Source organism: Spinacia oleracea, chromosome 6 (assembly GCF_020520425.1).
Source record: "Spinacia oleracea cultivar Varoflay chromosome 6, BTI_SOV_V1, whole genome shotgun sequence".
In the NCBI taxonomy this organism is placed as follows: Eukaryota; Viridiplantae; Streptophyta; class Magnoliopsida; order Caryophyllales; family Amaranthaceae; genus Spinacia; species Spinacia oleracea.
This window is the reverse complement of record NC_079492.1, coordinates 147,371,660-147,396,133: the sequence shown is the minus strand read 5'-3', so window position 1 is coordinate 147,396,133 and position 24,474 is coordinate 147,371,660. Positions and strand designations below refer to the sequence as shown.

The window sequence follows — 24,474 nt, the reverse complement described above, 5'->3', positions numbered from 1 at the left end:
ACAATTCTTTTCTTTTTCATTTTCATAAGAAAGTATCATCACTCTTTAATTCTTCCATCAAATTACTAAAACTTTTTTAGGGGAAATCGGCACCCCATTAAGAATAACACTATAATAATATCATCATATATAATTCTTCCACTTGAGTTCTTGGAACTTCAAGAATTAAAATGATAAGAACAAACAGAAAGAAAATCATAAAATTCAAATCAAACAAATCATTGGGGAGAGGTTGAAGAAGGGATATGTATAATTGAAATAATTCGTAATTGATTATAAATTAACATTCAGTTTTTCTCTCAATTTAATTAAAACAAATATTTAATGTAATTTTTTTTTAAAAATTTAATCAACTAAACGTAGGGTCTGGATTTAATGCTAAATATCAATGGTCTAGATTTAAAGATTATAATAGCTACAATTTTATTGTAGCCATTATAAAATTATCCTTTATAATATGTAGTTATAGAAATTGGTGGTCAAAGTTGTGCATAGGCAAGCGTGTCCGGTCAAAACAGATCAAGTATTAAGGAACGGAGGGAGTATATTTTAACCACTATTTTATCTCCGCTTTGTTAACCGATCACCTATTCGGCTATTCACATATAAGTGTCCTTATAAGCTATGCAAGCTTAATGAAGGAATTAGCTAGACCTAACACAATCATTCCAGATTACCCAACTCAAACTCGCACCAAATTCGAAACTAATTACACCTGACTTTCACTCAAATCGAACCAGACACAACATTAGCAACATTCTAATCAACATCAAATTATCAATAAACCTAAATTTGGCATGCGATCCAAGATGGGTCATCACCATCTGATCCGCTGACATCACACCCTTCACTATCAGTTTCTGATTGGTCTGCAAGTCAAGATGCAAACATCAAAAGAGTCAGGAATAAAGGAAAACCCAAATATGAAAAAGGGCCAAAAAAGACACATAACAAAAAGAATCAAAGAACCTTTACATGGTGATTGCATTTTTGTTCTACCAAAACCATTTTTGTCATAGAATTTTAGCACAAACAACCCCAGATTTCAGCCATGGAAACAGAACATCTTTGTAGACAAGAGACGACAACTAGTAATTTCTAAGTTTAATAAGTAGTACAAAAGGAGAGCGAAGCAAGCAATCCACCAATACATAAGCAGGAACTCCTACATTGATAATCTGGTTGTTCTTTGACTGTTGCCACGCGCTTAGATCTGCAGTTGTGATAGGTCACACCGTACCCTTTGAAGAAATTGTCCCATATCAGTTTTATACGTCAGAGGGTGTAATATCAATCTTTTTAGCTCTTCCTTTGTTTAGAAAGCATTCATATCCAACACTTACACTTACCATCATGGAATTCAATTCTCTCTTCTTTGCTGAAGTTGTCCTCAGAAGAGGCTCCTTTTTGTACACGCCATCAGAGTTGTTCATGCAGTCCTTTCACGGGAAGTAATGAAAAACTGGAACTTCCTCGATAAATAGGTCTGGCTACCCAAATAGATAATGGTTATAAACTTATAATTCTGATACTACTCGTGACAGTTTCATGAGTAAGGCCCTAATCCCTTCACCTGATTTTTGCAAAACTGAATTTTTACTTGTTGTGGCCTGCTGTTTTCAAGAAAGTTTTCAACATCCCCAATGGAATCGACCAAATAGAAATACGTGCTGTCATTGGGAGTAATTCCTCTACCAACCATTTCTTTTAGAAGTTCTTGAGCAAGGGCACCTTCCTTATTCTTGCACAACCCTCGAATTAAGGCATTGTAAGTAAGAAGAGTGGGATTAAATCCAATGTCTAACATTTCATCTCGAACCTTAAAGGCATCCTTCATATCGCCTCTCTTGCTATACCCACTAATAAGAGTATTAAAACTAACATGATCCGGCGAGATCCCCCTTCCCTTCATCTCATCAACAAGTTTTCGAGCTTCTTCAACCTTACCAACCCGACAAAGTCCCTGCATTAATGTATTGTATGTGACTACATCAGGATTAACTTTTCTTCTATCCATCTCACTCAAAACTAACAAAGCCTTCTCCATTTTCCCATTGACACAATGACCATTTATCAGAGTATTAAACATCACAAGGTCCGGAGTCAAACCTTTTCTTGTTACCTTCTCAAAGAGATCAGTTGCCTCCTTCATCCTCTTAGATTTGCTCAACACATAAATAAGAGATGAGTATGTAACCCTAGTAGGTTGAATCTCCTCGACTAACATTTCATCAAGAAGCTCAAAAGCCTTCTTTACATTTCCACTTTGGCAATACGCATTAATCAGAATGTTATAAGTAACATCATCTTTCTTGATACCTTTCTCTTCCATCTCCTTTATCAATTGATATGCAGTATCATCCTTCCCTTCCATTAACAAACAATGTATCAACATATTATAAGTTGGCAAAGTTGGTGCCACACCCTTCTTAACCATCTCATCTCTGTAACCGAACGCCTTCTCTAAATCCCCTTTATTACAATACCCATCAATCAAAGCATTGAAATTCACAGCAGTTGGCACCAACCCACTATCCACCATTTTATCAAAGAATCTAACAGATTCATCAACCCTCCCTTCTTTACACAGGCCATTTATGATTGTACCATATGTGTATGAATCCGGATAAATCCCCCTAACCTTCATCTCACACAAAATCTTCCTAGCATTTTCGATTTTACCCCTCGAACAATACCCATTAATCAAGGTATTATAAGTCGCAACATTCGGCTTAAATCCGGCAATCTCCATACACTCCACAAATTCCATAGCCTTTTTCAACTTCCCTTCCTTACAAAGCACATTAATCATGATATTGAAGGTATGAGTATTAGAACTAATCTTCAATTTAAACATCTCAGCATACAAAACCCAAGCCATTTGAGTATAATTGAATCTAAGAAACAAACTCAACATGTCATTACAGGTTTCAACTTTAGGCAAAACACCCAAATCCTTCATCATCTTAAAACATTTAAAAGCTTCTTCGGCTTTTTTCAATTGACACAAACCCCTAATCCAATAATCATAACAAATGCTAATTTCAACATTCAATTTTTCACGGGATTTCCCCAATTTGGTAAAAAAATCGGAGCTAGTTACTAACCTGCTGTTAATTATACGCTTTGCAAGCTGCACAGCGGACTTTGGTGATGGGAGGAGCGAGACTATGACAAGGGCAAGGGAATTAGAGTCAGCATCAAGGTGGGTAGGGTTGATTTGGTCGAGAAATTTGGAAACGACAGTGGGTTTTGATCGGAGATTAAAGAAGGTGGTGGAAATTACGGCGGGGGTGAGAGTGTGCGCAAGGTGTTCGACGAAATGCCACTGAGAATTTAAGATTGAAGTTTGTAATTGGTTTTGGGTTAGTGGAGGGGGTGGTGAGGGGGGAGGTTGAGGTGGTTTACAGGTGTTTGTAACGGCGGAGGATAGAGATGAGAAGTTGGATTGGCGACGGAGCTGGTGGAGCTTCATGGCGGAAAGTAATAATCAAGATTTAAAGATTGCTTTTTTTTTTTTTTTGTGATCGGGGGAAAAAAATATGGAAGAGGGAAGATTTAGTTATGTTCTACAGTAAGGCCGTATTTGGTTATTATTAGTAAAGGAAATAAAGGTTTTATTTAGTTGGAAGAAATAGGAAGAAAAAGAAAAGAAAGGGAAAATAACATTTTTTTGTGTTTGGTTTCAAAAATTATATGAGAAGTAGAAGAAAATTGTAAGAAAAGCTCCATTTATAAAAGTTTTACTTTCCCTTCCTCCTCAAGAATTTGGGAGGAAAAAAAAAATTACAATATGTCAACAAAATATTAAATCCTAAAACCACGTTTTCTCTTTCTTTCACCTCTTTTCTTTTATTAATGTTGTACCAAATATGAGATTCCTATCATTTCTTTTCATCATACCAAACATGAAAAAAAACATTTTATTTCATTTCCTTTCTCATTCCTTCTGTTCCCTCCCCTTCTCATCATTTCCTTCCTTTAAAGTCGAAAGGAAAAGAAATAAAAAGAAGGAAAATAGAATTTATATTCCTGTGTTTGGTTTAAGGGAAGGGGAGAGAAAAGAAATATAAATGATAACTTTTAATTTTCTCTTTCCTTTCAAATTCCTCCAAATTTGGAAGGAAAAGAAACTGAAATTTTTCCAAAGTATCTTTCCTCTCAATTCCTTTCATTTCTAGTCAAATCCTATTTAATTTATCTAACCAAAGATGGGAACGTAACAAAACCATTTTCTTTCCTTTGTTTTCCTCCCAAATCCCCTCAACCAAACAAAGCCTAAAGCTTGTGCCAAAAGTTTGGGTTTCAAAATTTAAAAAGTCCAATGGCGGAGAACAGAGAGATGAATGGGGAGGCGGTGGAGACGGAGAACAGAGAGATGAATGTGGAGGCGGCGGAGAAAAGACATTATATAGTGACGGAGCCAACTTTGACGCTTGACTGAACTAATAGTAAACTCGGTATGGATTTGAAGGAGGACAAGAATATTCTTTTCAAGGACTGACAGTTTTACAATTTTCTAAAGGGAAATTTTGGTGACAATCACCATCCTGCAAAGTTGGTGAAACCTTTATGTGAAAAGTTTACTCGTGACGACAAAAAACAAAGATGTTTCATGTTTAACACATAAGTCATACTAACCTTTTGTCCAAAAGAAGTCGCTTCAGTATTGTGTGTATCCAAAGGAAATAATCAATTTGTTATTTCTGGTATGAAATTATTAACTATTGTTCACCCCATTATTCACCATTATTCACCTTCCACGAGTTATTACTTGAAACTAGTCGTTTTTAACTACTCGTTTTGGTAGGCAATGGTGTACGAAAGAATCAGGATTCAGGAACCTTGTTCCCGATATAGCAGGCGCTGATGATGATATGATTAATGTCTTCCTATGCATAAAAATGTCCCATATGTCAATAAGGGGGCCGGTTGAATTATTATCAGTCGCGACTGGAGATCTTGAAGCCAGATAGATAATGTACGTCTTTTTTTTAATACATTCTTTTGAATAATATAGAAAATTCATTCAAAAGCTAGGAATATATTCAAACCCCACTAATGCATGTGTATTTTGCAGATTAAATCTTGTCAACATTGATCTGATTAATTTGGAGAAGAAGCTTGAACCTAAGTCGGAGAAGCCTGATCCTGAGTTGAAGAAGCATGGTCCTAAGTTGGAGAAGCGTGGTCCTAGGTTGGAGCAGATTGAAAATGATGATGCTGAAAGGATGTCGATTCTCCGTTTAGGACTTAACTCAGGAGTCAGGACTTAACTCAGGAGGTTGGGTCGAAATAAATAAATTACCGGATCTTCATGTGTGTATGTGTGTACGGTTTCCTAAAGTCTTGTATGTGGCAAGTCACGCCATTAATCGATGGTATGACGTGTTCACACAAGTTAGACGACACAAGTGCTTGTTTTGCTTAGCTTTCACACTTGGTTGCACACTTGCACCTAACCAAAATTTCAATGGCACTCGATCAGTTCAGTTAGTAAAATAGTTGGAGTAATAAAGGATCCAACAAAAAGTAAGAGATTAACTACTTGGTAAAACATATTTCATAGGTTATATAACTAGTACTAGTAACTCCTAAAATTATGTTTCATAACGCTAAATATTATATTAGATAACCCCGAATAACACGAAAGTATCTATGTTAAACAACCCCTTTTAAAAAAAAAGTAACCCTTAACATTTAGTAACTCTAAATATTATGATAAATAACTTCCGAATAACATGAAAGTAACCCTCATTTTTATGATACGTTATAATAATCTTTTTCTTAAAAAAACAGTCCCCTTTAAAATTAAGATTAGTAACCTCAAATATTATGTGAAGTAACTGTTGCGATTAAAGCGAAAATTAGAACAAACTTATCTGATTCGATGAACTGAACGAAGAACAATTGTTGCGTCGTGGACACCCACTGTCCTAAAAGACGATTCCGCGCTACCTCCCGGTGCAGTAGAACAGAATGCGGTCGCCCTCCAGGATTAGCGCAACTCCGACGTTGTGTGCACTCACAAAGCCGGATGGAGTCAGAACGTATGCCCAAAACCGAGAGCAATTTTGTGTGAGAGTAAGAATGTGTTTTCGTATTTTGTGTGTATGATTTTCTGTGAGAAGGGAACTGAAACTCTGATTTAAATAATTAGAAGGAAAGCATTGCAACAGACAAAAACGGCTGAGGGAATGAATGTTGCAACAGCCAAAAACGGTCAGAGACATTGAATGTAGTAACGGACGTAATTAATGGTAATTAATCCAACGGTTACGTAATCAATACAGATTCCCGTAACAATGACTTAAGCAAAACGGTCCAGTTACCAAAAAGAATAGGGTTGACCGACAAAACCCACCCCACGCCCGCCAAGTACCAAGTACCAAGTACCAAGTACCAAGTACCAAGTACCAAGTTGTTAGGTTATGATACATATGACATTACATAGATCATGCGGAAACAACCATTAACCCAGGAAACATATTATTTACACATAATCATTTAGCATAGTTTAGATGCATACTCTTTGTTGCGTGCCTTCCCTAGCTGCGCCCGAACCGAACAAGAACAAGTCTTTAGGACTCCAAGTGTCGTCCCTCCGTAGATAGTCCACAGCACGTCCGGATCCGCCTTAAGATTGACCAACTAGAATCGCCCTTAAGGTACTAGAAAATTCGGCACTTTTATGAGCAAGATGTGTTTTAATTTTCTCTCAAAAACTCACTTTTGAATACTTTGAAACTTGTGTATAAATTATGACCCCTAGGCCTTTATTTATAGAGTTATGGAAAAGGAATCGTAATCCTAGTAGGATGCGAATTAATTGGAATTAGAATTCTACATGAATTCTACTTAATCAATTTATCCAATAGGAATAGACATTTAATCATACACTGACTCTTGCAGATTCAGGAATCTCGCATGAGCTCAAACTCACACACACACGGCAGCCACAAGGGCTGCCCACGCATGCGAGCAGCAGCCCACGCAGCGCGGCCCACGCATGCGTGGCCTTGTGCGCGCTGGGCTGTGGCGTGCGTGCTTGCTGGGCGACGGCCTGGCTTCGTGCTGGGCCTTCGTCCGGCAGGCCTCGTCCGATGCTAATTCGTACGATACGCTTCCGATTAAATTTCCATTTCCGGAATCTACTTCTGATACGAACAATATTCAATATTTCCGATTCCGGAATTAATTTCCGTTTCGAACAAATATTTAATATTTCCGTTTCCGGAATTATTTCCGATTCTGGTAATATTTCCATTTCCAACAATATTTTCCGATACGTACCATGTTTCCGTTTCCGGCAACATCTACGACTTGGATAATATTCATATTTCCGATACGATCCATATTTCCGTTTCCGGCAATATCATCGTTTCCGGAGTATTCATTTCTTGCCTGTGACGATCTTAGCTCCCACTGAAACCAAGATCCGTCGGTTCCGAATATTCATAGATGGAGTATTTAATGCCATTAAATACTTGATCCGTTTACGTACTATTTGTGTGACCCTACGGGTTCAGTCAAGAGTAAGCTGTGGATTAATATCATTAATTCCACTTGAACTGAAGCGGCCTCTAGCTAGGCATTCAGCTCACTTGATCTCACTGAATTATTAACTTGTTAATTAATACTGAACCGCATTTATTAGACTTAACATAGAATGCATACTTGGACCAAGGGCATTATTTCCTTCAGTCTCCCACTTGTCCTTAGGGACAAGTGTGCATTTCCTAATTCCTTTGTCACTCGATGCTTGCTCTTGAACATAAGGTAAGAGTTGTCATCCTTATTATGTCCAGAGGTGTTCCTCGGTTTCAGAGTTCAACTGATCAAATAAACAGATAATCATAGCCTATGATTCATCCGAGCACGGCCATGCATTTCACAGTTTCTAGCTCTCCGAGTGGCCTTGTACAACTTTTAAGCATCTCATCCCGATTTATGGGAGGACAATCCCAATCTTGCGATCTTGAGATTAGACTTCGTTTGATAGGTGATTACCTGAGCGTTGCCTTTATAGCCTCCTTTTACGGTGCGACGGTTGGTCAACGTCAAAGCAACCAGTTCTCAAACAAGTAATCTCAAATCACTCAGGTATTGAGGATTTAGTGTCTAATAATTTAATGAAATTTACTCATGACAGATTTTCATCTCTTACAGTAAAGTTTCATAGGTCTTGTCCGATACTAGTCTTCCCAAAGTAAGTATCTATGCAAATGATTATGACATTGCCATGTCCACATAGTTCAAGAAACAGAACTACTAGTCATCTTGCATTCTAATCGTCTAACGTTTTCTATGCGTCCAACTTTATAGAAAACTCCGATTAGGGACCATTTTCAATCTTTGACATTCAAGTTCACTTGACAGACATTTCTTAGTCACAGGACTGGTCCTGACAGTCTATCTTGAATATATCGTCAAATTGAAGGGACTCATCATTTAATACTAAACCAAGATTAAATGGAATATGAAAATACATTTCATATATGATAAATGTTCAACCCCAATGTTTTACAACCATGGGCCTCAAACCCATTTTCTAAAACAATTCATGGAATTCAAAGCTATGCTTGATTTCCAGTGCGACAATGTGAGTGTTGCTTCTCACTTGTTGCATAGGTTTAGTTATCATGCTTTGCCAATCTTAACATCCTTTTCATCGAATGTTCTTTGAGATATGATGATAAGATCTTTTCGAGTTTGTTTATTATGTGATCTAGTCTTTCTTACTACATTAGTGGTTCTACGCATTTTGCAATGAAGAACCATTAAGTTAGCAGACGTTTTTCTTGCTTCAAGAGTGGTTCCACGCATTTTTCAATGAAGAACCATCAAGCCAGCAGATAGGTGATCTACCCAAGTTCAGTGAAGAACTTTAAACAACCCTGTTTTATTGCTTCTTAGGCAATAATTACTTTTACTTCAACTGTATAGGTTGCTAGTGATGCTTTGTTTGGATTTACCTATCCAAGCAGTTCATAGATATGTGGAAGACTCTCCAACTATATCTTAGAACATAGAAATTAATATTTTAATTTCCCACGCAACAACTCATGGTCTCCAATCCATGTTGCCATTTCAAAACACGATGCTCTATAGCTCGTCCTTATCAATGGTTAACTCCAAAGGGTCTTGCTTGATCCTTTGCCAGTGTTTATGCGTGTAGCATCAATATTTAGCGTATCTTTATTTCCTTGAATCAAGAACTATTCCTATGTACCTTTTCAAGTACCATAAGTATTCTTGATCTCAATCTAGTTGATCTTCACTTAGATCAATAGAGATTGGTATATGTTCGTCATGCCTAAAGTCATACGATACGTTTTTGGCGATCCTCATATTATATCATACATGATAAATTCTTTTGGAGAATAATTCCCAATTGAATTCTATTCATGTAACTTTAGCTTATCTAGTTTCAGTAGATACTGAATTCGGCTAAATTCTTTGACATATAATATAGGTTAAGAATTCATTTAGACTCTTTGATGTTTAACTTAGTAAATGCTTATACATAGTTCAAACATCCTTTACTTAGATTTATTCACATGGGTCGAATATCTCCAATTGAGACTTTCGTGTTTGATTTAGTAAATGCCATTACTTAATCTAAAACAATATTATAAGATCTTTGTAAATAGATCTTAATACCCAATATGTACTAAGTTTCGCCATGGTCCATCATTGATAAATAATTTCAAATCTAAGTCATTAGCATTTGAATGTTATTTCACAATAGAGAGATATGTGTGTAATACACATAGGACCAATTAAGTTTTAAGTACTCCCACTAAACTTCTTATATATCTATAAGAATCATGTATATTTTATGAAACTAAAATACTTATTAGCTTCACTAAAATACATTTCTAATTCCCAATTGCTTGCTTAAATCTGTACTTAGATTTCATAAGCTAGCTATCTTTTTCAAGCATTTATTTGGATCCACAAATCCTATGACATACCATGTACATAGTTTATTCCAACATTTGACTGAGGAATACGTTTTGTCATCCAATTGCTATATGTACCAATATGCAATCATTGCTTGAATTATAGACTTGAGCATTACGATTATGCATGAGGTTTCAACACAATTCACACCATGAATTTGCTTGTAACCTTTAGCAACTAATCTAGCTTTGTGTGTGAACACAATTCCATGTTTGATGGTTTTTATCCTTAAAACAAACTTGCAACCAATAGGTGTGAACCTATTCTTGCAAATCAACAAAATTTCAATTTTGTCATCAAAACATTGAGTATGTTTTATGGCCTCTAACCATTTAAAACATTTGAGTCTATATATGGCCTTTAACCATTTTAGGGAATCTAGGTTTCGTCATAGCTTTCTTACAAGTCACAAACTCATTAATCTACAGGATAATAGTTTGACTGCAAGTTGTAGGTTTCTTCACTATTTAATAGAAGAATCTCATAGTTTCATTGACCTGATCTCTATGTTTCTTCACTATCTAATAGAAGAATCTCATAGTTTCAGTGACTTGAATTCTATGCCTACTTGGGTATAGAACATCAAACAAATAGAATATCAATAGCCACTTGAAAGTCCTTTGAATATTATGTTCTCCTTGAAGCACTCGTAAAGTCTTCTAAGAGATATCTATTCTTTAAAGCCACTTCTAAAATCCTTAAAGAATAAGTTCGGATTTTCTGAAGCACTTCGAAAAGCCTCTGGAATGTCCGTTTATGTTTGTTGTTCGTCTCGAAGACTTTCGAGGTCTATTTTCTCCCACTTGTCATTTTGGAAATGAATCTCCAAAAGGACATTATTTCGAGCAAACAAACATTATGTTCTCAAAAATTCGTGGTAGAAACAATACCCTTGTGTCTCATTTGAATAAATCACAATGAAACATATATCTATACTTGGGCCTTAGTTTGTCGAATGACAAACACTAAGCTCCCACTGAGTTTTGCAACTCTCTAGATATATTTTATGAAAAGTTATTCTGAAATTACTTTTCAATAGCTTTGACGAATTTGGTTTAGTTTGGTGGTAGTTGAGCATTTTGTTTTAGAAATTATAGGAAAAGTCTTTATGATTCATCATTAATCGAATCAAGTACTAATTGACTTCGATTATTCCAACTAAGATATGCCATATCTTATGGAGTTAGATTGTGAAATTACAACACACAATCATTGATGATCATATTTGGTCTCAAGTAATCATTAACATGATCTAACCTAGATCTTTATGATTTCTTACCAAGTGGATTTTATACTTCTGAATCTTTGAACTAGCCAAACAGATTCAACTTATATCACATTTGAGTAAATAAACCTATATTCACTCAAATCCATGTGAAATAATGAAGTCATAAAATATTTCTTTAGCTTTGAACTCTATCGTCTAGGCGTTCTAACAATAGTTCATATTCTTTGTTACTTTCAACAAGTAAGAGTAGCTTGTCTTAAGTTGATCTAGAAATCAACCAACTTTCAAAAGTCCATCAAAAATAGAGCTTTTTAATGTTAACTTGTTGATATGGTCTAAGCAACAATGCCAAAGATTAGTGGAACTCAAATCAAGAAGTTGATTTGAACCTAGTAAAGTTCTTTTAAAGAGTTGTTTGTTTTAATCAAGCATATTGACTCAACCTGTAATTGACCATTTCATTCAAATAAACAAACAAACATTGTTTTTGTTTTTCTTGAATGTGAGTCTTTCTGTGTTTGAAAACAGAAATTTAGGTATGTTGATTATGGAACAAAATAGCCATTTAGTTCCAGCCTTTGAAAGGACTTAAAACAAACTAGATGACCCTACAACTAATGTAGCATTGCCATGCTTCATTTCCCACTTGTAGGTCATTAGTGTATCCTAGCTTCCATTGTTTGAGTTATTACCGAAGTAAGAACCTCAAGCGGTATATGATACCAAGGAAGTTTGATCGCTAGGTCACTTCTCTTTAAACATAAACTTATAGGTAGAAACGGAATTGTAAATTCCTTTCATTTGTTCCTTGTTTTCCTATTTCTTGTACCCTTTCTTATAGTCTTAAGAATTGAATTCTTTAGCGTTGACTTTTATACTTTGTTAGACATGTCCAATGTCACCAACAAGGTTCTTTACCATTTTAATTTATGTTGAATATTTTTGTTTCAACTAGATGATCTTACCAGAAGCTTCTAAAGTTCTCTAAGCATCGATCTATTCGAATGTCTAGGGACTAGACTCATTCGAGAATTAAATGGACAAAGATATTAGGTTGTTAACCATTGGTAAAGCTGAGCGTTTAAGCTCAATGCTTTATGATCTCAAAACTACAGTGTATTTTGAATTCACAAGCACCAATTGGTTTGCCATTCGAATTTGATATTCGAAAACAACCATAAAAGTCGATATAAGAAACGTACATTTTAAATTGCTCACTTTCTCTCTTTTCCGTGAATCGTTCTTGGATTCACTACCAATCGAGGAAATTTACTGTTACCTTTCTAAAAGGATTTATTGCAGTGCAAGATATTTAATTATAAACAATAATTAAAACATACATTGAAGCATGCAAAGTCTAAACATTTATCATGAATAATAACTTGAAATTAAAGCAACTATGCAATTTAAACAAGTTATTAGCATTTTATTCGATTTTATTGTTCCGGCAGGTGTGAATAAAATGATTCCAAGATCCTAAAATCATTGAAGAACTAAGCACAGTTTGTCGACTTAATCCTAGAACATCTTAGGTAAGCAAAAGCCTTTTGCTAATAGTCTAGAAACTATTCTTGGTTGATAGGTACGTCTAAGAACTTATTAGGTAAACCTATCGAATTTGCCACGACATAAAAGGACTCCTTACTTATATCGTTGAGTTTCACCAAAACTAACATGTACTCACAATTATTTGTGTACCTTGCCCCTTTAGGACCAATAAGTAACACCTCGCTGAGCGAAAACTATTACTAGATTGATGTAAAGGATATCCAAGCAAGTGTATATTTTGGCATGGCACCTTTTAACTCAATTTTTAAGTTTGGAACTTAAGGCTCTTACTATGTTGGTTAGATTTTAAGTGAACTAAAATCCTTAATCATGCAACATAATCAAGCTTTTGATCTCATGCATTTTAAGACATATTTAAAGCAATAAATAACTTAAAACATGCATAAGATATTTGTGATCTAGTATGGCCCGACTTCATCTTGAAGCTTTGACTTCAAAGTCCGTCTTGAAAATCTCCGTGGGAGGCACCATTTTCTTCAAATAGGATAAGTTATAACTAATTACAACTATTTGATGGTACGCAGACCATATTTGAATTGAAAAACAACTTTGGTACTTTAGACCAATTACATTCAAATTAATGGTACGCAGACCATATTTTCTATCCTATTTGGGCCATACTAGTCACTTCATAACCTGCAAAACAGTACATATACAATATATACCATTCACCCATTCATTATCATGAATGGCCCACATAGCTGGTTAGTTAAACACATTATGCATCACGTAAACATTTGCAGCAATTAATCAAGGGCACCAATAATCTACCAATTATTCAGTCCTTATTAATTCTAATCGAGTTGTTTTAACCTTAAGGATTTGTAGACCTAATCAAGAGTTTATGACTAAAAAGTGCTCCCACTCAAACCAATAAATTTATATGCTTTACTAATTTTAAACATAAAATTGTATTTCTAGTCTAACCGGAAACATACAAATTTAATTAAAATTTAAAGCTCATATAAATTTATAATTGAATCCAAAAATTTAATTTTAATTTCAGTCACATTTAAATTAATTTATGATTTTAATTTTAGTAAAATAATTAGAATAAATGCCATTTATTATAATTATAATATTCAAAATAAAAATCCAAGAAATTAATTCAAATTATTAATTTTAAAATCAATTAAAAATTACGTGAACTGAAATTTTCAAATTAGACATTCAAAACGATCTAATCGTAACGCAAACACCCTACGCGTTGCACGCCCATGGGCTGTACGCACACAGCCATTGCTGGCCATGTGCGCGCAGCCCATGCGCTCGTTGCATAGCTGCTGCTGTCCCATACGCAAGCCTCCGCACAGCGCCCACCGCACGCGAGCTATCGCTCGCAGCGCGCGCGCGTTACCGCGCTCGCTGGTGCGCGAGATCGCTCGCTGGTGCGCGCGAGCCATCGCTCGCTGGGGCGCTGCATCGCTCGCTGGCGCGCGAGATCGCGCGCTGGCGCGCGAGATCGCTCGCTGGTGCGCGCGAGCCATCGCTCGCTGGGGCGCTGCATCGCTCGCTGGCGCGCGAGATCGCGCGCTGGCGCGCGAGATCGCTCGCTGGTGCGCGCGAGTGATGCTGGGCGCAGCGCTCGTGGCACGCGAGCTTGCGCTCGCTGCGCACGAGGCTGCGCGCTGTTGTGCGAGGCAGCGCGCGCTGTGGCGCAGCTCGCTTGCTGCCCACACGCGACTGCCTTGGCTCGCCCCTCGCCCATGCCCATACGTTCATTGCTCGTGGCACACGATACAAGGCAGGGCTGCTGCCTTGCGTTCGTGCACTACGCCCTTGCTCATTGCATTCGTGCCGCACGGGCGACGAGCTCCCTTGCTCGTCGTCGCATGCCCGCATTATACAACACCCCTTAAGGGTAACACGAAGCGTCCATTGCTTCGTGCGTGCAAGTTATTTGAACGAATCGCATAAAATTTTAAAATTTATATTTAAAATTGATGACAAATTAATAAATATTATTAATTTCATAATTTTAGGGCGAAAAATCGAAAATTTATTATCCAATTGATTTCCGATTGATATGGATTCAAGTCTAGGTCATAAAAATTTAAAATTTATCGTAAATTTACAATTTTTATGGTGGTTTTTAATCATAGGTTTCTAATTAAATTACAATTAATTATGAAAATCAAATTAATTCTAAATTATTCTAATTTTCAACAAATTAATCATAATTACAAATTAGATTGCATAATTAACAAGACTAGGCATTCAAACTTGTTAAACATATGCAATAGGTCAATCAAAAATTCAAGATTTATCAACAGGAATCGCAAATATTTAATTTAACATCTTAAATTTACGAAATTTTGCATTCGAAAAACTAAAACCTTCGAAAAGTCATAGTTAGGCTTCGAATTTGAGAATTCTGGGTTCGGCAGAAAAATATTATTTTTGTCAAAATTTTAGAATGCCTTTTACATGCGGAATTGACACAAAAATCACTCAATTCGGATGAGTAATGAAGAAACTGCCGAAAAACTGCGTACGTATAATTAAATAAACGCAATTTGCAACTAATTAACAATTACGAAAATTTAATCACCCCTTTTAATTCTTGCAAATTTGTAATATTTAACCATGTTCATGCAATTTAGATTATGAAAATAATAAGGGGCTCGTGATACCACTGTTAGGTTATGATACATATGACATTACATAGATCATGCGGAAACAACCATTAACCCAGGAAACATATTATTTACACATAATCATTTAGCATAGTTTAGATGCATACTCTTTGTTGCGTGCCTTCCCTAGCTGCGCCCGAACCGAACAAGAACAAGTCTTTAGGACTCCAAGTGTCGTCCCTCCGTAGATAGTCCACAGCACGTCCGGATCCGCCTTAAGATTGACCAACTAGAATCGCCCTTAAGGTACTAGAAAATTCGGCACTTTTATGAGCAAGATGTGTTTTAATTTTCTCTCAAAAACTCACTTTTGAATACTTTGAAACTTGTGTATAAATTATGACCCCTAGGCCTTTATTTATAGAGTTATGGAAAAGGAATCGTAATCCTAGTAGGATGCGAATTAATTGGAATTAGAATTCTACATGAATTCTACTTAATCAATTTATCCAATAGGAATAGACATTTAATCATACACTGACTCTTGCAGATTCAGGAATCTCGCATGAGCTCAAACTCACACACACACGGCAGCCACAAGGGCTGCCCACGCATGCGAGCAGCAGCCCACGCAGCGCGGCCCACGCATGCGTGGCCTTGTGCGCGCTGGGCTGTGGCGTGCGTGCTTGCTGGGCGACGGCCTGGCTTCGTGCTGGGCCTTCGTCCGGCAGGCCTCGTCCGATGCTAATTCGTACGATACGCTTCCGATTAAATTTCCATTTCCGGAATCTACTTCTGATACGAACAATATTCAATATTTCCGATTCCGGAATTAATTTCCGTTTCGAACAAATATTTAATATTTCCGTTTCCGGAATTATTTCCGATTCTGGTAATATTTCCATTTCCAACAATATTTTCCGATACGTACCATGTTTCCGTTTCCGGCAACATCTACGACTTGGATAATATTCATATTTCCGATACGATCCATATTTCCGTTTCCGGCAATATCATCGTTTCCGGAGTATTCATTTCTTGCCTGTGACGATCTTAGCTCCCACTGAAACCAAGATCCGTCGGTTCCGAATATTCATAGATGGAGTATTTAATGCCATTAAATACTTGATCCGTTTACGTACTATTTGTGTGACCCTACGGGTTCAGTCAAGAGTAAGCTGTGGATTAATATCATTAATTCCACTTGAACTGAAGCGGCCTCTAGCTAGGCATTCAGCTCACTTGATCTCACTGAATTATTAACTTGTTAATTAATACTGAACCGCATTTATTAGACTTAAAATAGAATGCATACTTGGACCAAGGGCATTATTTCCTTCACAAGTACCAAGTACCAAGTACCAAGGCCCAAGGCCCAAGGCCCAAGGCCCAAGGCCCAAGGCCCGCGGCCCGCGCCCGGCCCGGCGCGCGCGCGCGTGTGTGTGATGTGTCCACCCATACCATTCTCACACTTTCTTAAACAAGAGTTACACTCATTCCCCAATTAATAAACAAGAGGAATATGAAGAGTTTTTCCAATGTGGGACTCTTGAATTTTCACTCACCCTTTTTTCCTTTGTGTTTCCCAATGAGAATTTCCAACAATCCCCCACAGGTTCGAATATGCGGAAAAGAAAGAAAAGAAAGGAGAAGGATATTGGTTTTGGGCAAACAAAACAATTGAATAGGTGTCAATGTCTTTCGACTTGAATTAACACTTAGTGACATTTAAGCTATGATCTCTTTCCTACCAAGTGACTTTCGTATTGAACTTGATAGGGAGATAGAAACCCGTCACTTAAAGCACGCAACTGAATATGTATGACATTCTGACTCCGCGAATAAAGTGACGCCTTATACTGGCCATACGTCCGACCTGGATATGCTCATAGGTGCTCTAGAGAATAGCCCATATCGCAATTCTCATAGGAAGCGGCCACACTTCCACACCTACGTAGGTGAATCCCATCAAGTGTGAGCTACATTCACACCACCAAACATATGGTATGGGTTCATTAAGAGCCGTATGCTCAACCTCTTTCCTATTGTAGCAAGCACATTATAACATCTAGGGGATGGACAAAAAATAAAATTTTGTGCTTCCGAATTATAACAATAATGTCGTCCTTTGAACTCTGTGAGTAGGAGTTCATTATTTTACAATTCATTCAACGGGCTTCAGGCCCATCCCTTCCGATGTTTCCAAAACTAGTTTTCTACATAGGCCTTTCGTTAACGGATCCGCAATGTTCATTTCAGACTTTACATAGTCTAGTGATATCACCCCACTTGACAACAATTCTTTGATGGCCTTGTGCCTCAAACGAATGTGCCTTTTCTTCCCATTGTAGGCATGGTTGTTTGCCACAGCAATAGCCGCTTGCGAATCACAATGAAGTGCAACTGAAGGAGCTGGCTTCCCCCACAGCGGAATATCTGCAAGCACATTTCTCAACCATTCTGCCTCATGACCTGCCAATTCAAGAGCAATAAACTCAGATTCCATAGTAGACATAGCAGTACAAGATTGTTTACAAGATTTCCAAGACACAGCTCCACCCCCTAGGGTGAAAACATAACCACTGGTAGAGTTAATTTCATCATTGCCAGAAACCCAGTTAGCATCACAATAGCCTTCCAAAACTCCTGGAAACTTGGAGTAGTGCAAACTCCAATCCATGGTACCCTTAAGGTACCTGAGCAATCTCTTCAAAGCATCCCAATGTTCATGACTTGGGTTATGAGTATACCTGCTTAATCTACTCACAGAATAAGCAATGTCAGGTCTAGTGTAGTTCATCAGAAACATAACACTACCAATAATCTTAGCATATTCAGATTGGCTAACAGGATCACCATTATTTTTCCTTAAGTGGATGCTTGGATCATAGGGAGTCCTAACTGGATCGACGTCAAAAGAGTTAAATTTTTTAAGTAACTTTTCAACATAGTGAGCTTGGCTAAGACAAATGCCATTTGGAGTTCTCTTGATTTTCACTCCTAAAATCACATATGCCTCACCCATATCTTTCATTTCAAACTTAGAACTTAGAAAACTTTTTGTCTCATTTACTCGATCCAAATTAGTCCCAAAAATTAACATATCATCCACATAAAGACAAATAATCACACAACCATCAGAATCATGCTTAGAGTAAACACAAGAATCACCTTCATTTACATGGAACCCATTACCTGTCATAGTCTTGTCAAATTTGTCATGCCATTGCTTTGGAGCTTGCTTAAGCCCATACAAGGACTTGACTAATTTACAAACCTTATTCTCTTGACCAGGAACAACAAACCCTTCCGGTTGAACCATGTAAATTTCCTCATCCAAATCACCATTTAAGAATGCAGTTTTAACATCCATTTGATGCACAACAAGATCATGAATGCAAGCAAGAGCAATCAAAGTTCTAATAGTAGCAATTTTAGTGACAGGAGAATAAGTATCAAAATAATCAATACCATGCCTTTGGGTGAATCCCCTTACCACAATTCTAGCCTTATACTTGTCAATGGATCCAGTGGATTTCAATTTTTTCCTAAAGATCCATTTACAAGTAATGGGCTTGCAACCCCTAGGCAGATCAACCAACTCCCAAGTATTGTTACTTAGGATTGACTGAAGTTCACTATCTATTGCCTCTTTCCAAAACACTGCATCAACAGATTTCATAGCCTCTTCATAGGTCCTAGGATCATCTTCCAAAATAAAGACATAAACAAAGTCATCATCAATCAAGTAAGGTTCAGTTAAGAAAGCAGTAATAAAATCATCACCATAACTGGTTTCCTTTCTTGCCCTCTTGCTCCTCCTTGGCTCCAATTCAGAATTCACATCAGAGGTGGGAGGAGCAACAACAGGCATACTAGAAGAAGTGCTAGAAGAAGGCACATCATTGATACAAGATATTTTCAAAGGAAATACTGTTTCAAAAAACTCGGCATCTCTTGCCTCAATGATGTTACCACCTGCATAAGAATTGTTAGCACCTTTAACAAGAAAACGATATGCAGCACTTTGGTAAGCATAACCAATAAAAATACAATCAACCGTTTTAGGACCAATCTTGTCCCTTTTGAAGCTGGGTATAGCCACCTTTGCTAGACACCCCCACACTTTCAAATAACTTAGGTTAGGTGCACGACCCTTCCATATTTCGTATGGAGTCTTGTCTAGCTTCTTGTGAGGTACCCTGTTTAAAACATGACAAGCAGATAATATAGCTTCCCCCCACATGTTATCAGAAAACCCAGAACTAATAAGCATAGAATTCATCATGTTCTTCAATGTTCTGTTCTTCCTTTCAGCAATCCCGTTCTGCTCGGGTGTGTAGGGAGCCGTTGTCTCATGAATGATCCCATTCTGCTCACAAAATGCCTTAAGAGTGTTAGGGTCATATTCACCACCCCTATCACTCCTAAGTCTCTTGATCTTCCTATCAAGTTGGTTCTCCACTTCGGCCTTGTATTTGAGGAACATTTCCTCAGCCTCATCTTTTGACCTGAGAAGATAAACCATGGTGAATCTTGAGCAGTCATCAACAAAAGTAATATAATACCTTTTACCACCCCTGCTCTCATAATTTTTAAAATCCCCCAAGTCACTATGAACAAGCTCTAGTACTTTAGTTTGTCTATCTATTGATTTAAATGGCTTCTTTGCAAACTTGGCCTCAACACATACTTCACATTTTGCAAAATCAGTTTTAGAAAAACTGGGAATCAAGTTAAGTTGTTTAAGCCTTTTAATTGAAGCAATGTTAAGATGACCCAACCTTGCATGCCATAAATCAATAGACTCAGCAATATAAACAGAAGAAGTACTAGCATTCTTATTCATAATTTCAAGTTTGACATCAAGAGTAAATAAACCCCCATTACAGAAACCCTTTCCCACAAACTCCCCATTATGAGTAATAACAAGCCTATCAGAATCAAATGAAAGCTTCAATCCAGCCTTCATTAGCAAGCTACCAGAAATCAGGTTCCTACGCATTTCTGGAACATGCAACACATTGGTAAGAGTAATAAGTTTTCCAGAGGTAAGAGTGAGAACGATCTTCCCTTTGCCTTGAACAGTTGCAGAAGCTGAATTACCCATGAAGACATTTTCACCATCAGTTTTTTCGTAGGTAGTGAACATGTCTTTGTTGGTGCAGATATGTCTCGTTGCTCCAGTATCAACGATCCATTCAGCAACATTACCTGTCAAGTTAGCTTCTGAAACAACCGCAACAAAATGGTTAGGATTAGAAACTTCATTAGCTTCAGCAAGGTTGGCTTGGTTCTGATCCGACTTCTTCTTGGATCTGCAATCTACAGACTTGTGACCAGTTTTCCCACATTCAAAACACTTGCCCTTGAACTTATACTTCATTGGTTTCCCTTGAGGCTTGAAAGGACTTCCCTTTCCCTTAAACTTTTCAGAATATGCATGAGGCTTAGGTTCTACAAGGTTAGCCTTAGCAGACCCGGAAAACACAGATTGACCCTTATCCTTAATACGATTTTCCTCCTCAATTTTCAGGTGACCTACAAGCTCCTCTAAGGTAAGGTCCTTTTTCTTATGCATTAACTGATTACGAAAATCTTTCCAAGAGGGTGGGAGTTTCTCAATTAAAACTATAGCAAGGGTAATATCACAAATACTCAAACCCTCGGCAGCCATAGCAATGCAAATATTTTCATAAGCATGAATCTGATCAATAATTGGTTTATCATCTTGGACTTGAAAAGCTAACCACTTACTGACACAATAACGCTTAGTACCAGCATCATCAGTTCCATATTTCTTTTCTAATGCATCCCAAATATCCCTAGCATGATTAAACCCCATATAGATATCAAGCAAAGTATTCGACATATGATGCAGCAACATGCCCTTACATGTCCTATCATCTTTAGCAAATTTCAACTCAAAAGCATGCAATTCAGTTTCATCATCAGGTTCGACAACGTCATCAAGCACATAAGCAATCTCAATTTGTTCTAAATAGAATCGCATCCTAACAGCCCAACGTTTATAATTCTTGCCATCAAGAGGTTCTAACTTAGACATATCAGGAATCATGAATTTGGAAGTCAAAGCCATAATAATCGTCTTTTAGATTGTTGCGATTAAAGCGAAAATTAGAACAAACTTATCTGATTCGATGAACTGAACGAAGAACAATTGTTGCGTCGTGGACACCCACTGTCCTAAAAGACGATTCCGCGCTACCTCCCGGTGCAGTAGAACAGAATGCGGTCGCCCTCCAGGATTAGCGCAACTCCGACGTTGTGTGCACTCACAAAGCCGAATGGAGTCAGAACGTATGCCCAAAACCGAGAGCAATTTTGTGTGAGAGTAAGAATGTGTTTTCGTATTTTGTGTGTATGATTTTCTGTGAGAAGGGAACTGAAACTCTGATTTAAATAATTAGAAGGAAAGCATTGCAACAGACAAAAACGGCTGAGGGAATGAATGTTGCAACAGCCAAAAACGGTCAGAGACATTGAATGTAGTAACGGACGTAATTAATGGTAATTAATCCAACGGTTACGTAATCAATACAGATTCCCGTAACAATGACTTAAGCAAAACGGTCCAGTTACCAAAAAGAATAGGGTTGACCGACAAAACCCACCCCACGCCCGCGAACCGCATTCCCAAGTACCAAGTACCAAGTACCAAGTACCAAGTACCAAGTACCAAGTACCAAGGCCCAAGGCCCAAGGCCCAAGGCCCGCGGCCCGCGCCCGGCCCGGCGCGCGCGCGCGTGTGTGTGATGTGTCCACCCATACCATTCTCACACTTTCTTAAACAAGAGTTACACTCATTCCCCAATTAATAAACAAGAGGAATATGAAGAGTTTTTCCAATGTGGGACTCTTGAATTTTCACTCACCCTTTTTTCCTTTGTGTTTCCCAATGAGAATTTCCAACAGTAACTCCTAAATAATATGAAAGTAACCCAAAATTTAATGATAATAACCCATTTTAACATAAATAAATAAATAGATTAGTGACCCTTAAGATTAATATAGTAACGCTAAATATTATATTAAGTAACTCCTGAATAACATAAAAGTAACCCAAAATCATACGATAACAACCTTGCTTGTTAAATAATATAGTAACCCTTAGTATTATGTTAAGTAACTACCGAGTAATATGAAAGTAACCACAATTATATTGTCTGATTCTCGGTGATAATTAACATTTTTTTTCTTTATTAAAAAAAGTCACCCTTAACATTAAGCTCAGTAACCTCAAATTTGATATTAAGTAACTCCCATATCCCGTATAAAAAAAAAGTAATTCAAATTTTTATGTTAATAATCTTTATAAATTATAAATTAGTGACCTTAAGATTAAGATTTATAACCCTAAATATTATGTTAAATAACTCCCGAATAGTATAAAAGTAACTCAAATACATATGTATTGATAATAAATTAATAACCCTTTAAAAAAAGAATTAGTAATGTTGAACATTATGTTAAGTAACTCCGCATAATATTAAAGTAACCTCAAATACATATATATTGATAATAATCCTTTTTAATAAAAAGGAAAGCAGAAAAAAAAAACCTTTCGATTTAGCAACACTAAATATAATAGTAAGTAACTCTCAAATAACATGAAAGTGACACGCATTTATATGATACACTTTAATAACCTTTTTTCTTAAAAAAATAGTGACCCTTGAGATTAAGATTAATTAGTAATCTCAAATATTATGTGAAGTAACTCCCAAATAATATGAAAGTAAATCAAACTTCAATGATAGTAACCCATTTTAAAATAAATAAATAGATTAGTGACCCTTAAGATTAAATATAACGCCAGATAATATATTAAGTAACTCCGAATAGCATAAAAGTAACCTAAATTCATACGATAACACACTTTCGTGTTAAAAAATTAGGTAACCTTAGTACTACGTTAAGTAACTTCCTAATAATATGAAACTAACCACATTTATACGTATGATTCTCTGTGATAAGTAACCTGAAATTTTATGTTAAGTAACACCCATATTCCGTCCAAAAAAAAAATCAAATTTTTATGATAATAACCTTTATAAAATAAATAAGTGACCTTAAAATTAAGATTAGTAATGCTAAAAGTTATGTTAAGTAACTCTCTCGAATAATATGAAAGTAACTCAAATACATGTATATTGATAATAACCCTTTAGAAAAAAATAAATTAGTAACGCTAAACATTAAGTTAAGTAACTCCGAATAATGTAAAAGTAACTCAACCTCATATATACGAAGTATATTTTTTTAGAAAGTTGCACAACCTTCTCGTCAGAGGTGGTATTCGGTCCCCCAGCCAAGAGTCCCAGCCAACTAAGATGAAACCATTCCTAAACAAAACTTTAAACCATAAATATATTATAATTTTAGGGGGTTTTTATTCGACGTCCTATTCCATTAAAAACGCCCTCATTTTAAAAGTAAAAGTACATTACTACCCCTGAAAAAATTAACCCCCTCCCTCCCTTCCCCTCTCCCTTTCACCTCAGCCCACCTGTAAATCACCACCACCACAACCAGTCACCGCAGCAAACCACGACCACCACACGACACCGCATCACACCACCACCACCACCGCAAACCGCACTACACCACCACCACCCTCACTGCACACACTGCACTTAAACCCACGAGGACCGCGCCGCTGCTGTACTTGAGATCTTGGTGTTGCGTCCCAAATCAATTCACCACCCACCGCGCCATTTTCTTGCTTCCATTTTCTTGCTGCCATTGATCTTGATCTTGTTGAATTTAAGAAAAAAACGATTTATTTGAGCAAATTCGAATTACAATTAATTACGGAGTATTTTTTAGATATTTCAAAACTAATTATAAAATGCAAACACAAATTAAAACAATTTTTTTTAAAAAAATTATAAAGCAAACACACAGGTACAATTTTTTTTCAAAAACATCAGATTGCCGCCAGGAAATGGCGTGATAGAGCCATGGTGACACCGCCCAGAATAGGCGGCACCTACCATGGCACACCCACCTCATATCTGCGGGTCAGCCATGGTCGGTGCCGCCTTTTCTGGGCGGGCCACCATGGCTCTGTACCGCCATTTCCAGGCGGCATTCACGCGATAATTTAAATAA

The 24,474-nt window shown here is 37.0% G+C and overlaps 1 protein-coding gene across 1 annotated transcript; it reads right to left on the bottom strand.

Moving 5' to 3' along the window:
* Window positions 1-504: 504 nt before the first annotated feature.
* On the bottom strand, window positions 505-3,665 carry LOC110780498 (pentatricopeptide repeat-containing protein At2g15630, mitochondrial). The gene is made up of 2 exons (XM_056831644.1): window positions 970-3,665; window positions 505-869 (listed from the first exon to the last, which is right to left on the bottom strand). The coding sequence occupies exon 1, from the start codon at window positions 3,473-3,475 to the stop codon at window positions 1,547-1,549; it is 1,929 nt and encodes a 642-aa protein (XP_056687622.1). The 5' UTR covers window positions 3,476-3,665; the 3' UTR covers window positions 505-869; window positions 970-1,546.
* Window positions 3,666-24,474: the final 20,809 nt, after the last annotated feature.